This window comes from Schistocerca gregaria, chromosome 7 (genome assembly GCF_023897955.1).
Source record: "Schistocerca gregaria isolate iqSchGreg1 chromosome 7, iqSchGreg1.2, whole genome shotgun sequence".
NCBI classification, from domain to species: domain Eukaryota; kingdom Metazoa; phylum Arthropoda; class Insecta; order Orthoptera; family Acrididae; genus Schistocerca; species Schistocerca gregaria.
This window is the reverse complement of record NC_064926.1, coordinates 333,004,751-333,020,075: the sequence shown is the minus strand read 5'-3', so window position 1 is coordinate 333,020,075 and position 15,325 is coordinate 333,004,751. Positions and strand designations below refer to the sequence as shown.

The 15,325-nt window shown below is 41.7% G+C and overlaps 1 protein-coding gene across 1 annotated transcript in view; it reads right to left on the bottom strand.

Moving 5' to 3' along the window:
- Nucleotides 1-1,032: 1,032 nt before the first annotated feature.
- The window catches only part of LOC126281638 (acetylcholinesterase-like), a 79,932-nt gene continuing 65,639 nt past the window's right edge, over nucleotides 1,033-15,325 (bottom strand). Inside the window, exons 8-10 of the mRNA XM_049980770.1 lie at nucleotides 12,229-12,361; nucleotides 4,319-4,448; nucleotides 1,033-1,572 (exon numbers count right to left, since the gene is read on the bottom strand). Of these exons, the coding sequence (XP_049836727.1) occupies nucleotides 1,425-1,572; nucleotides 4,319-4,448; nucleotides 12,229-12,361 (411 nt within the window). The 3' untranslated portion in view covers nucleotides 1,033-1,424. The remainder of the gene's footprint in view (nucleotides 1,573-4,318; nucleotides 4,449-12,228; nucleotides 12,362-15,325) is intronic.

Sequence of the window (15,325 nt, the reverse complement as noted above, 5' to 3'; positions counted from 1 at the left end):
ACACTCAATACTTGCTCAACACTTGTCCAGTGCATTCTGTAATCTTACTAATGAACGAAACGAAAACTTTCCCCATGGGCAGCCGTTGTTCCTCGTTGATCCTTATTCTTTTCATAGGGCAAAGAGCTCGTTCCATCTCCTTGCTAGAATAACATTTTTTAAATGTCGACCGTAGATGATCAACATTATCTTTCATTTAAGTCGGTTCACAAAATATGTACGTCCTTTGTACCAGGGTTTTAATCACACCTCTTTTTTATTTGGGGTGGTGGTTAGAATCCTTATGAAGGTAACAGTCAGTGTGCTTGGTTTTTTATATACCCTGTGGCTCAATGACCTGCTCTTGCGCTAGACAACTGACACATCTAAAGCATTCAGTTGGCCATTACTCTCCGTCTGCACATAAAATTAGATTTTCGGGTTCACTGCACCGAGTGTCCCTACTGTGAAAGTATCATGGACATAACGATACCACCTGGGTGGTCTTTACTTGCGTTCTGCACCTCCCGTTGCTCAAAGGTCTCCATAAACATTACATTTCTTCTTTATAATAAGTATGTCATGCTCTCTGTGTAGTGTGACAAACTTTGGAATGTTTTTTGGGTTATTAAACCTTTTTATTGATCACGAAAGTGTATTTCTTTTATAATGAACGCTTATATAATCGTCTATACACAGCGATGGGAAATATATATAGCTATTCTATGTTTATTTTACTGTCAAACATTGCAACTTTTTTAATCCTTAAGTACTAGTTTTGGACCGCCGCCCGTGAATGGACGTAATGGCTTAAAATTAGTTATCAAATGTATAGAGAGACGAAATGCGGTTTGTGATGGGGAAATAAATGAATTTTTGAACCTAAAGAGACCATCAATGCTGTTCTCATTCAGTCGTGTCAGAAGTTGCGACAGATCTGGAACAGCAAAAACTGTCCATTTTGTTAAATTAACCAACTTATGCGCTTTTCTAGTCCTTCAGATTTCGGAGAGGAATTTGAAGGGGAATAGAATGAGTGAAACAGAAACAAAATTGTTGAGGCCTGTTGACTTATTGCCTTGTCATTTTCGCCTCGGAATCTTCGGCTGACGTTTGCTTAGTGACTTTCCTGACATTTCGTCAGCACGGGTGCCTGGCATTGTTAAAGAAACCGCCACAGCAACGGAGAGTAGATCTTTCGCAATGTCAGCAACTCCTGCTGGCGAAATGTCAGGAAAGACATCAATCAAGTGTCGGCCGAGAATCTCGAGACGAAAGCCAACAGGTAATACTCCACAGAAACGTTTTATTTTGTGTGGGACTCAATCTACGTCGTTGACAGAAAAAATGTATCACATTAATATACAGTCCAAAAAGAATAACTGTTTTCTGTGCTTTTTGTAGTAGCAGCACGAACAATGCTTATACATTCGCTACATCATCGATCACCAAGGAATGTTTTCATGCCAGAAGTCCATACGTTCCTTGTTGACATTCTCACTTAATTGAAAATCATCCGTGATGTGCATGTACTTCAACGCAGACGTCGTGAAGGGCTGCCAGTCAATTGTCTCGCCATCGGGAGACGGTGTTCTGCAACAGTGAAGGAAATCAAGTTTAGACATGCTGAGACTGTATGACGCCGCATGGAGCTCCTGTCTTCCTCAGAATTTACGCCAAACATATTGTGTTACTGAATTACTGGTAATTGTTTATTTTCGTGTAATTTATGAGTGAATGGATGTTTTGAAGTATGAACAGTGATTTTTTGTATTCTGAAGAGACAGCTGTAGAAAGTTCGTAGTCAAGATACACAAATAATTCCAAAAGTGCAAAAATCTCATATACTGGTGTCTATATTGCACTTTAGTTGTGGAATGGAGAATGAGAATTCTGACTTGTTCGTCATTTGACATTTGTTTTCAGCTTCACTTTGAACACTAGTAAAGGACGTATCAATAATTTACATATATCCTTATATCTTTGCTTTTGATATATTCTGCTCTCCTGTGTGTGTGTGTGTGTGTGTGTGTGTGTGTGTGTGTGTGTGTGTGGTGTGTGTGCTCTGAAATCAGAGAGACTGTGTAATGTAATCTACTAGCGGATAGCGGAAGCAGGGATCTAGGAGAAACAATTTAAATACAATAAAGATGCTGTGTGTTCTTTTTTAGTTACAAGTTTCGGGTAAAAAACAGTTATTTCTCTCTGTTCAAAACTAAACCGGACTATACGGGATAACTAAGACATAGAGTCTATCTATTTTCTCTTTTTAAATTGTATTCCTATGAAAATTGGTGTATACAAATATTTTGGAAAACTCCTAATTTTATTAAAGCATAACATTACATATTACGCTCCTTTTCACACTACAGGAATCAACTTTGTGAAAATTTTGTCACAATGTTTTAATGAAACCGTGAATAGAATTCGTGAAAGTTACGGTAAGAAAGATATTCCGGTGTAAAATGGCGAGGAATGTAACTGGATTGATCGGAATATTCGAACAGTCGTTACTGTTACATCGACAGGAGAGGGAGAATCCTCTGTCACTCTCCCTAAATGGTCAAGAGTTAGAAACTGTTAGCCGTTCCTCCACTGCTATACTTTGGAATCAATAGAACTACTGTGGTCTAATGATATAAAAATATTGTTCTACTTTTGACTGATGTGGCTATATACACTAAAATAGCTGTCATTGGCTTACACACACGAAAAGAGGAGCCAAGAGTAGCAAGATAGTCTAAAATGATTAATGTATTTTGCAGCGTTCATGCGTTGCATCGTATCTGCGAGGAACTACGGACTGTGTTTGGCAGTGCTGATGCTCTGACCGACAACGGCAAAAAAGCTTCTGTTAAGGCACCATGCAGAAATGAATTTGTTCACAACTTGGATCCGAAAGCAACCCTACCCTCTTGTCCCATCGGCAGGAGAATTTGATCCGTGCCTAAGTAACACTGAATATTATGTTGACAATTCACTTTAGTAGCTACTGACTTAAAACAAAAACTAAATCTCTATCAGTCACATTTATCTTAATCCTCAATGACGCGTTTTGCGGATTTTCATCCTTATCCTTGAATGGATACAGTGGCTCACATCTGAATTTTTGCGTACTGTGTATCCATCTGAGGACGAAGGTGAAAATCCTTGAGAAGGGTCGTGAAGGATAAAAAAAAGAAATGCACGCGTATTTATTTCATTTTATCTTATGGCATAGACAGTCCCCAGTTCCATCAAACAGTCTTCCACAAACAACTGGGATTAACTTTTTATTTGCTTTTGACTGAAGCAATATGCGAATTTGGTGGTGTACTTGCACGTCTCAGAAAGGTAGACGGAAGTAAGAGCGATGCAGCTGTGAAAAAACGACGGTTCCTATTTGAAGGAAACCAAGTTTCCAAAACAGTGGGTACCGTTGCTGTTATTTGAACGATGAAACTCCTGCATTGGTTCCTGGTAGCTTCACAGTGAATTAGTTTGCTTCATTTAAACTTCAAAGATTGACAAACAATGCAATTTGCTCTTTCGCGGAACAGAACCTTGTCTAGGAGAAATTGTCACATTTTTACGATTGAGAACCTGACGGTAGTTTTCATCATTGACCGCAATGCAATCTTGTAAGTGTAAAAGTAATATTTCCTGTTTTTCTTGAAAAATTTTGGTAGCATACTTTTTATACAATCATATATTCAGTTTTTTGGGTATAAATATACAAAGTTAAAGTCATACGTTAAAAATCACATTATGTAAATTCAGCTTTTAAATAATTTTGTCACAGTACTTGAAAGAATAGACTGTATGATATTCCACAACATTGTAGAATATAGTAATCTGGAGATTGTATAATGCTCGTCTATATGATTAATGAAATTTCATTTCATGTAGCGGCAGAATAGCTCAAACACAGCGACAGCGCTAACGTCCAAATACATTAACCTTAAGATCAGATAAATATTCGTTAATATAGCCATGTTTGGGGAACAGCTCTGAGTAGATAGAAAGAAATTGTGAAAAGCTGTTAGAAATGTTCCTACACCGAATTTCTCATTAGCCAATGTTTACGGTGTTGATCTAACACTATCAATATTATTGTCTGTATGTGTTCCTTCACAGCTTCCTTATTGTTACTGTAATAAACGTATTTCTGACAAAAAATCTTGACTCGGCGCTGTATATTCAAGCATTGCTTTCCGCTCTGCTGTTGTCATCAAAAAAGATACAGCGATTAAAAAAGTTGTGGGTTCAGTTAATAAGTGACTTTGAATAGACTGTAATGTGTACAGGAATTTAGTGGAGGGTATTACCTTAGCAACAAAGCAGACGTAGTTATACGTACCCATACTTGATGAAGTTGGACCAGAGCCTGACCAGGTTGGACCTCATGCGACCATACACGCTGTCTGGATCCGGCAGCTGAGAGTTCCCAGCAAAGAACAGCACATCCGTCTCCGCCGCATGCCACGAACCTTTAAGCAACGCAGACGGCACTTTAGTCCAGGATATTCTGGCACAATTACGCTGTCTGACGTTCACGTTCACACATTTAGCGGGCCACGAACAGAAACCACAGACATCGATTGTCAGCTACAGACATTAGTCGCCTTTTACAGGGCCGTCAGGAACAATGTAAAAGGCAGAGAAATAACTGTTAAGAAAAAAAAATTCGATACGCTGCGCTGTTTCCGAGTTAGTGTGCATTGAAGTTAGTCAAACAGGCCGCTGCACGCGAAAATTCAAGGGGCCAGCCAGAAACGGTGCCACCAAACGAGTTCTTCAGTAGCTTTCCTATAACCGAACAAGAGAGCGATACAAAAATTGGACATGGGAAGGTAGTAAGGATCGAACCCGAGCCAAAGGCTGAGCAGCCTCGTGCGCCATCATCTACGCCGTGCGGCCAACTGACACTGATTCTAAATGACGAGCCGCTTGAACTTGCGCGGGTAACGGATTTGATTGGCTAACTTCAATGCTAATTAACTCGGAAACGGCGCAAAGCATCAATTTATTTTCTTAGCAATGATTTCTCAGCACAATCTACTATTCCGACTGTTTCTGACCACCCTGTATAATAGTCCAGTAGACTGACAATACACATCTACCAATTTTGGATGTGGCATAGATCACCAAAATTTCCGAATAGAAAGATGTATTTCGTAGATTTCAATTTTAATATTCCACTTCATATAAGACTAGCTCTAAGTCCATGCTTCGCAAAGGAAGCTAAAAATAAGGCCTGTATACAAAAAGGTACTGCCAAACTTTCAGGAAACATTCCTCACACACAAATAAAGAAAAGATGTTAGGTGGACATGTGTCCGGAAACGCTTAATTTCCATGTTTGAGCTCATTTTAGTTTCGTCAGTATGTACCGTACTTTCTCGATTCACCGCCAGTTGGCCCAATTGAAGGAAGGTAATGTTGACTTCGCTGCTTGTGTTGACATGCGACTCATCGCTCTACAGTACTAGCATCAAGCACATCAGTACGTAGCATTAACAGGTAAGTGTTCATCACGAACGAGGGTTTGCAGTCAGTGCAATGTTTACAAATGCGAGGTTGGCAGATGTCGATTTGATGTATGGATTAGCACGGGGCAATAGCCGTGGCGCGGTACGTTTGTATCGAGACAGATTTCCAGGACGAAGGTGTCCCGACAGGAAGACGTTCGAAGCAATTGATCGGCGTCTTAGGGAGCACGGAACATTCCAGCCTATGACTCGCGACTGGGGAAGACCTAGAACGACGAGGACACCTGCAATGGACGAGGCAATTCTTCGTGCAGTTGACGATAACCCTAATGTCAGCGTCAGAGAAGTTGCTGTTGTACAAGGTAACGTTGACCATGTCACTGTATGGAGAGTGCTACGGGAGAACCAGTTGTTTCCGTACCATGTACAGCGTGTGCAGGCACTATCAGCAGCTGATTGGCCTCCACGGGTACACTTCTGCGAATGGCACATCCAACAATGTGTCAATCCTCATTTCAGTGCAAATGTTCTTTTTACGGATGAGGCTTCATTCCAACGTGATCAAATTGTAAATTTTCACAATCAACGTGTGTTGGCTGACGAGAATCCGCACGCAATTGTGCAATCACGCCATCAGCACAGATTTTCTGTGAACGTTTGGGCAGGCATTGTTGGTGATGTCTTCATTGGGCCCCATGTTCTTCCACCTACGCTCAATGGAGCACGTTATCATGATTTCATACGGGATACTCTACCTGTGTTGCTAGAACATGTGCCTTTACAAGTACGACACAACATGTGGTTGATGCAAGATGGAGCTCCTGCACATTTCAGTCGAAGTGTTCGTACGCTTCTCAACAACAGATTCGGTGACCGATGGATTGGTAGAGGCGGACCAAATCCATGGCATCCACGCTCTCCTGACCTCAACCCTCTTGACTTTCATTTATGTGGGCATTTGAAAGCTCTTGTCTACGCAACCCCGGTACCAAATGTAGAGACTCTTCGTGCTCGTATTGTGGACGGTTGTGATACAATACGCCATTCTTCAGGGCTGCATCAGCGCATCAGGGATTCCATGCGACGGAGGGTGGATGCATGTATCCTCGCTAACGGAGGACATTTTGAACATTTCCTGTAACAAAGTGAAGTCACGCTGGTACGTTCTGTTGCTGTGTGTTTCCATTCCATGATTAATGTGATTTGAAGAGAAGTTCAAAAATGGTTCAAATGGCTCTGAGCACTATGAGACTTAACATCTATGGTCATCAGTCACCTAGAACTACTTAAACCTAACTAACCTAAGGACATCACACAACACCCAGACATCACGAGGCAGAGAAAATCCCTGACCCCGCCGGGACTCGAACGCGGGAACCCGGGCGTGGAAAGCGAGAACGCTACCGCACGACCACGAGATGTGGGCTGAAGAGAAGTAATAAAATGAGCTCTAACATGGAAACCAAGCATTTCCGGACACATGTCCACATAACATATTTTCTTTCTCTGTGTGTGAGGAATGTTTCCTGAAAGTTTGGCCGTACCTTTTTGTAGCACCCTGTATATCGTCAATTTTGTTTGGGAATTGGCTGGTATATCTTTGACGGACAGTGAGAAAAGAGATGATTATCTTTTTACTTTCATTTACGAAGAGAAAGTGTAAAAATTAGTGGTTTAGAAATATCCATTTACTAAACACCGCATTTTTTAGCAGTTCTACGTCTTCACCAACATGTATCTGTGTCTAGCGGAGAAAAAGGGTTCAATATACAGACAAATAAAGTCGTGTACACCCCGTTGTGATGGTAGTATTTTAACTTTATGGACGCATTTAAGCTTGATTTCTAAAAGAATGTGCTGATGACCCTTGACGCCCTAATTTACTGACAAAAGATCTGAGAAGAGAAAGCTTTTCGTTTACATCACGAGGGCCATACGTGTGTTCAGTGAGTGAACCCGTAATGTATAATTTAGAGACCTCATCCACCGTAGAGTACAACTTCAACACGGCCAGACTTTCATGTATGTGAGTTTGCTAAATTCGCATCATCTGAAAAGTACTGGTCAGATCACAAAGTTCTCACAGTTTCGCGAAAGTTGCCTTATATGCTGATTCCGTATTACTAATATATGGCACTTGGTCTTTGCATTTCTGTTTGTTTTCCCTTTGTAAGTGTGGTCTTTGTGTTTCTGTTTGCTTTCCATTTGTATTATAGCATTCTCCATGAAAATTATCGGAAGATGCTCTTTGCGGAAGGAACGTTAAAATACAGTGAGTTCCTACTAAAGGGGTCCCTGTCAATCCAGCTCCTAGCTCGTACTAGCCCCAGAGGTGGTGAAATAGAGATGCAAGGTGTTTCGAAAATACGCCGCTTTTAATGCAGTTTTAAAACTTGACCTGCGAAAACGCTTATTTGGTAACTCGGTGAGTAATAAAGAAACATGTGTTTCGGCATTTCTGCAAGTTAAGTGGAAGAGAGCTTTTTTATTTTTTACTTTTAGAAAATCATTATTAAAGAACTACTAAAGTATTTTTAAAGATACATCTGTAAACATTGATATTTTTATTTCTTGGTTTCAAATTTAAAAAAAAACGCATTTCAGTGTCTTCGGAAGTTCAACCCTAAGGGGGGAAATCTTGGATGAAACGTTTCATGAAACTATTTCATTATGAAAACATTTTTAAAGCTAAATCCACGAAAATGTGAATTTGGCTTCTTGGTTGGAAATAAAAAAATACATGTTTTGCTGTTTTCCGACATTGAACCCCTATGGTGGTGAAAGAGGGAAGGACAGTTTTTATGGAAATATTTCAAAATTCATTTATTTCATTATTCATTATTTTTGAATGTAAATCTATTAATATTTGTGTTTGGCTTCTCGTTGGAAATAAAAAAGTACGCATCTCACAGTTTTTTTGGAAATTCAACCTCTAAGGCGGTAACATGTTATACGAAATATTTCACTGCGAAAACATTTTTAAAGCTAAATCTTTGAAAATTGGTATTTGCCTTCTTGATTAGAAATGAAAAAATACATGTTTCACTGTATTTGGAAATTCAACTTCTAAATGGGTGAATTAACTCATCATCGCCCAGCCCAAATAACTAAGGATAGAAACTTGAAATTTGGAGAGGGTGTCGATCTTAAGTTGTACTCATCGTTTAAGAATGGACTGTTCGAAATTCCACTCTTAAGAGGATTTAAATACGAGATGAAAGGTATTTTTTGAAAATATGTCACTGTTGAGGCAAGCTAAAACTACGAAAATTACTATTTGACTTCCCAGTCAGAACTAAAAACACCGGTGTTTCGTTTTTTTTTTTTTTTAATTTTGCCACCAAGGGGAAAAATATTTGGGAATGTTTTTTGAAAACAAATCGTGATAAAAGAACTACTAAAGCATTTTTAAGTCTGCATCTACGAAGACTGGTATATGACTTCTCGGTGAGAAATAAAAAATCTGTGTTTCAGTGTTTTTGGAAACCGAACTGCCGTAAGGGAGTGAATTTGGGATGAAGAGTTGTATAATTTTCATAGTTAAATCCATGTAAATTTATGTTTAGCTTCTCTGTTAGAGATAAAAATATCTCTTTCATTGTTTTTGGGAATTCGAGCCCTAAGAAGGTGAAACAGAGAATGGAAATTTTTAAGAAAATATTTCACCATGTTAAAAAAATTTTAGAACTAAATCTATGAAAACTGGTACTTAACTTCTCAGTTAGATGTAAAGAAATATGTATTACAAGCATGAAAGTTTCTTCTATGGAAACGCCAATACAAGATAGCTAAGGCATGATTAGTGCCACGCGGGATAGCCGTCCGGTCTAGGGCGCCCAGCCTCGGTTCGCGCAGCTCCCGCCCCCCCCCCCCTCACCCCTCGGAGGTTCGAGTCCTCCGTCAGGCATCGGTATGTGTTTTGTCCTTAGTGTAAGTTAGTTTACGTTAGATTAAGTAGTGTGCAAGGCTAGATACCGATGACCTTAGTTGTTTGGTCCCACAGGAACTTAACACAAATTTCCAGAAAAGTTTTGCATGATTAACAAAAACTTGCACTCCAGCTACCAGAATGGCTGTTTGGTCATTAGTACATTCGGAAAAGGCCATGCTTCTAAGGTCTTAATTAGTGTTGCAGTTTGTGAATAACATAAAAATTCGATTCGATTAAAAAAAAAGTTTTGCATCACCCCAGTTCCCAGCACACCTGAAGATTGACGTTGACTTTCCTTCTTTCTTTCTTTTTCGGGCCTTTGCCCTGCTCCAACGCAGGGTCAGCTTTGTTATGACGCATTTGGCAGTGTTAACTGCAGAGGCTGACCGGATACCGTTCCAGCCGCCACCCCGAACCCTCTGGGACGGAAGTAGTGTACCCCAGCTGTCTGCATCTAGTGTAAGTCATGAAATAGTGTGAACGTTTCCAAATGTCTGTGAGTCGTGTAGCTGAGGAGGAACTTGTGGACCAGCCCGGTATTCACGTAGCGGGATGTGGAAAACCACCTAAAAACCACATCCAGGCTGGCCAGCAGACCAGCCCTCGTCGTTAATCCGCCGGGCGGATTCGATCCGGGGCCAGCGCGCCTACCCGAATCCAGGAAGCAGCGCATTAGCACTCGCGGCTACCCTGGCGGATTGAAGATAAACGTTGACTGTGGATATATTATCACAGACACAGTTCCTTTGACTATTCAGAGATGTCACTAAACCCGACCAAAATTGTAAACAACCATACATGAGTAGCGCCCATTAGACGGAGGGAATCCGACAGCCGATCAGTTCCAGTCATTCCACCAGGAAGGAAATACACGGCTCTTGTTGTCTGTAGTTCAGTCATGCCTAGACGGTCAATACCGCAGTTCGAGCACATCGCATTGTTACTTTGTGCCAGGACGGCCTCTCGACGAGAGAAGTGTCCAGGCGTCTCGGAGTGAACCAAAGCGATGTTGTTCGGACATGGAGGAGATACAGAGAGACAAGAACTATCAATGACGTGCCTCGCTTAGGCCGCCCAAGGCCTACTACTAAATTGCATGACCACTACTTACGGATTATGGCTCGGAGGAACTCTGACAGCAACGCCACCATGTTGAATAATACTTTTCGTGCAGCCACAGAACGTCGTGTTACGACTCAAACTGTGCGCAATAGGCTGCATGATGCACAACATCACTTCCGACGTCCCTGGCGAGGTTCATCTTTGCAAACACAACACCATGCATCGCGGTACAGATGGGCCCAACAACATGCCGAATGGACCGCTCAGGATTGGCATCACGTTCTCTTGACCAATGGGTGTCGCATACGCCTTCAACCACGATCGTCGGGGACGTGTTTGGAGGCACCCTGGTCAGGCTGAGCACTTTAGACACACTGTCCAGCGAGTGCAGCAACGTGGAGGTTCCCTGCTGGTTTGGGGTGGCATTATGTGGGGCCGACGTACGCCGCTGGTGGTCATGGAAGGTACCGTAACGGCTGTACAATACGTGAATGCCATCCGCCGTAATGACTGTACGATACCTGAGTGCAACGTCCGACCGATAGTGCTACCTTATCGGCAGCATATTGGCGAGGCATTCGTCTTCAAGGACTACAATTCGCGCCCACATCGTGCACATCTTGTGAATGACTTCCTTCCGACATCGCTCGACTAGAGTGGCCAGCATGTTCTCTAGACATGAACCCTATCGAACATACCTGGGGTAGATGGAAAAGTGCTGTTTATGGACGACGTGACCCACCAACCACTCTGAGGGATCTATACCGAATCGCCGTTGATGAGTGGGACAATGTTGACCAACAGTGCCTTGATGAACATGTGGATAGTATGCCACGACGAATACATGCATGCATCAATGCAAGAGGACGTGCTACTGGGTATAAGAGGTACCGGTGTGTACAGCAATCTGGACCACCACCTCTGAAGGTCTCGCTGTATGGTGGTACAACACGTAATGTGTGGTTTTCATGAGCAATAAGCAATAAAAAGGGCGGAAATTATGTTTATGTTGATCTCTGTTCCAATTTTCTGTACAGGTTCCGGAACTCTCGAAACCTAGATAATTCAAGACTTTTTTTGATGTGTGTAAATCATTATTAAAATTCTACCACAGCATTTTTGAAGCTACAACTATGACAATTCTTATTTGACTGATCGATTAGAAATGTAAAAAAAAAAATTTGTTTCAGTGTTTTTGGAAATTCAACTTCTAAAGCAGTGAAACTGGGGAGGAAAATTTTTGAGATAAAATTTCGTTACATTAAAAAAATTTCAAATCTAAGTGAATGAAAACCAGTATTTCACTTCAGGGTTAGAATAAAGAAATGTGTTAGGGTTTAAAAGTTTATTTGGAAATACAACCAAAAGAAATCAAAAGGCAGGATTAACCAAATCGTCCGACTCCAGCTACCAGAATCGCTTTTCGGTCAGAAGTACATTCGGGGAAAGACCGTGCTTCTATGGCCTTAATTAGCTTGAATAGTGTAAAATATGTTGCAATTTGTGAAAATAAAATTTCCATTAAAGAAAAATAAAAAAATCGGTGTAGACCAAACACTCTTTGCGAGTGAAGCAGCGAACACTGAGCTAGTAATAGATACTGTAAAGTCATAGAGAGATACCCAGAGCACCTGCAGTTCAAATAATCACAGAATAAATTTCTAATTGATAGGTAGTCTCTGTTCTTCGATATTCTAAACACATAGCGTCCGAAAATACTAGCAGACCGCGTGTAGTTTACGTCATGTTGAAGCTAACAAGATATTTAAGAAATAAGGTACGTACCGAACGTCGAGTTCAGAAGCTCGGGCCCTCTGTAGTCAAACAGGTAGTAGTACACTGGACCAGCGTCAGACTGGTTGACGACGAACCTCATGGCTGAATCTGCTGGTTCCGCAAAGTATAGGTCGGTTGACATCTGTGAAACAGTGAAAGAAGTACCGTATTCATTTTACACAGCATACGTTAAGAATATAGATGATCTTTCCTTTAAAATATGAGAATGAATGCCTCATTAAAGGGATTGGTATTGTGTCGGGACTTCACTGTCTCAACTCCTATGTTAGTGCCCTTTTTGTTTATAAACACAGAATACTAAAAGCCTGGGATATTGTTGAGAGGTAACTTTCCCTAAATTTTACACATGAAATCAATAGCGTTATAACCTCTTATCAAAACATTTGTGCACTTCGCTTAGTAAGTTCATCCAGTATGTCAATGCTTTATCAGAGAATATCAGTAGCGCTCTGTTGTTAGTAGAAAGGCGAGTAACTTGCTCGGAAAATTATTGCATAATGAAGTGACAGACTGCAGCTGCGAAGGACAGAATTAATTGCGAACACGACACAACAGTAACTGTGTAAGGGCTACTATACTGATGTACACGTTACCGTTATTATTATTATTATAACTATTATTATTATTAGCGGCTGTGGTCAGACACAAAGCACTAACAGCCTAAAGTATTCCAATTTCTGCCAGTTCAAAAGTAAGGGGTGCAGCAATAAAGTGATTTATGAACAGTAATTATAGTGCAGAAGTTTTAACTTAGCTGACTTTAAATAGTGTTGCAGTGTGCAGGTCGCGCAAGTGCCCCAATGGAGAGGAGTAATGCAGGGGAAGTACACTACTGGCCATTAAAATTGCTACACCATGAAGATGACGTGCTACAGACGCGAAATGTAACCCACAGGAAGAAGATGCTGTGATATGCAAATGATTAGCTTTTTACAGCATCCACACAAGGTTGGCGCCGGTGGCGACACCTACAACGTGCTGAAATGAGGAAAGTTTCCAACCGATTTCTCATACACAAACAGTAGTTGACAGGCGTTTCCAGGTGAAACGTTGTTCTGATGCCTCGAGTAATGAGGTGAAATGCGTACCATCACGTATCCGACTTAGGTAAAGGTCCGATTGTAGCCTATTGCGATTGCGGTTTATCGTATCGCGACATTGCTGCTCGCGTTGGTCGAGAACAAATGACTGTTAGCATAATATGGAATTGGTGGGTTCAGGAGGGTAATACGGAACGTCGTGCTGGATCCCGACATCCTCGTATCACTAGCAGTCGAGGTGACAGGCATCTTATCCGCATGGCTGTAACGGATCGTGCAGCCACGTCTCGATCCCTGAGTCAACAGATGGGGACGTTTGCAAGCCAACAACCATCTGCACGAACAGTTCGACGACGGTTGCAGCAGCATGGACTATCAGCTTGGAGACCATGGCTGCGGTTACACTTGACGCTGCATCATAGACAGGAGCGCCTGCGATGGTGTACTCAACGACGAACCTGGGTGTACGAATGGCAAAACTTCATTTCTTCGGATGAAGCCTGGTTCTCTTTACAGCATCATGATGGTCGCATCCGTGTTTGCCGACGTCGCGGTGAACGCACATTGGAAGTGTGTGTTCGTCATCGTCATACTGGCGTATCACCCGGCGTGATGGTATGGGGTGCCATTGGTTACACGTCTCGGTCACCTCTTGTTCGCATTGACGGCACTTTGAACACTGGACGTTACGTTTCAGATGTGTTACGACCCGTGGCTCTACCCTTCATTCGATCCCTGCGAAATCCTACATTTCAGCATGATAATGCACGACCGCATGTTGCTGGTCCTGTACGGGCCTTTCTGGATACAGAAAATGTTCGACTGGTGCCCTGGCCAGCGCATTCTCGAGATATCTCACCAATTGAAAACGTCTGGCCAATGGTGGCAGAGCAACTGGGTCGTCACAATACGCCAGTCACTACTATTGATGAACTGTGGTATCGTGTCGAAGCTGCATGGGCAGCTGTACCTGTACATGCCATCCACGCTCTGTTTGACTCCTTGCCCAGGCGTATTAAGGACGTTATTACGGCCAGAGTGGTTGTTCTAAGTACTGATTTCTCAGGCTTTATGCACTCAAATTGCTTGAAAATGTAATCAGTTCTAGTGTAATATATTTGTCCAATGAATACCCGTTTATCATTTGCATTTCTTCTTGGTATAACAATTTTGATGGCCAGCAGAGTATGTTTTGTAACTAATGTCTATCCTCACTGTGGAGAGTTTGCTTTTTAGCTGCGAAGGAGTTGCGGGCGCCACTTGCAATGCACCACGAATTCCTTCGTCATTCAATTGTAACACTGCCCCCAACACACACACAAACTAAATATCATTCACTCCTTTCTTTTTTTTTGGTCACAGTCTACTGACTGGTTTGATGCGGCCCGCCACCAATTCCTTTCCTGTGGTAACCTCTTCATCTCAGAGTAGCACTTGCAACCTACGTCCTCAATTATTTGCTTGACGTATTCCAATCTCTGTCTTCCTCTACAGTTTTTGCCCTCTACAGCTCCCTCTAGTACCATGGAAGTCATTCCCTCATGTCTTAGCAGATGTCCTATCATCCTGTCCCTTCTCCTTATCAGTGTTTTCCACATATTCCTTTCCTCTCCGATTCTGCGTAGAACCTCCTCATTCCTTACCTTATCAGTCCACCTAATTTTCAACATTCGTCTATAGCACCACATCTCAAATGCTTCGATTCTCTTCTGTTCCGGTATTCCCACAGTCCATGTTTCACTACCATACAATGCTGTATTCCAGACGTACATCCTCACAAATTTCTTCCTCAAATTAAGGCCGGTATTTCATATTAGTAGACTTCTCTTGGCCAGAAATGCCTTTTTTGCCATAGCGAGTCTGCTTTTGATGTCCTCCTTGCTCCGTCCGTCATTGGTTATTTTACTGCCTAGGTAGAAGAATTTCTTAACTTCATTGACTTCGTGACCATCAATCCTGATGTTAAGTTTCTCGGTGTTCTCATTTCTACTACTTCTCATTACCTTCGTCTTTCTCCGATTTACTCTCAAACCATACTGTTTACT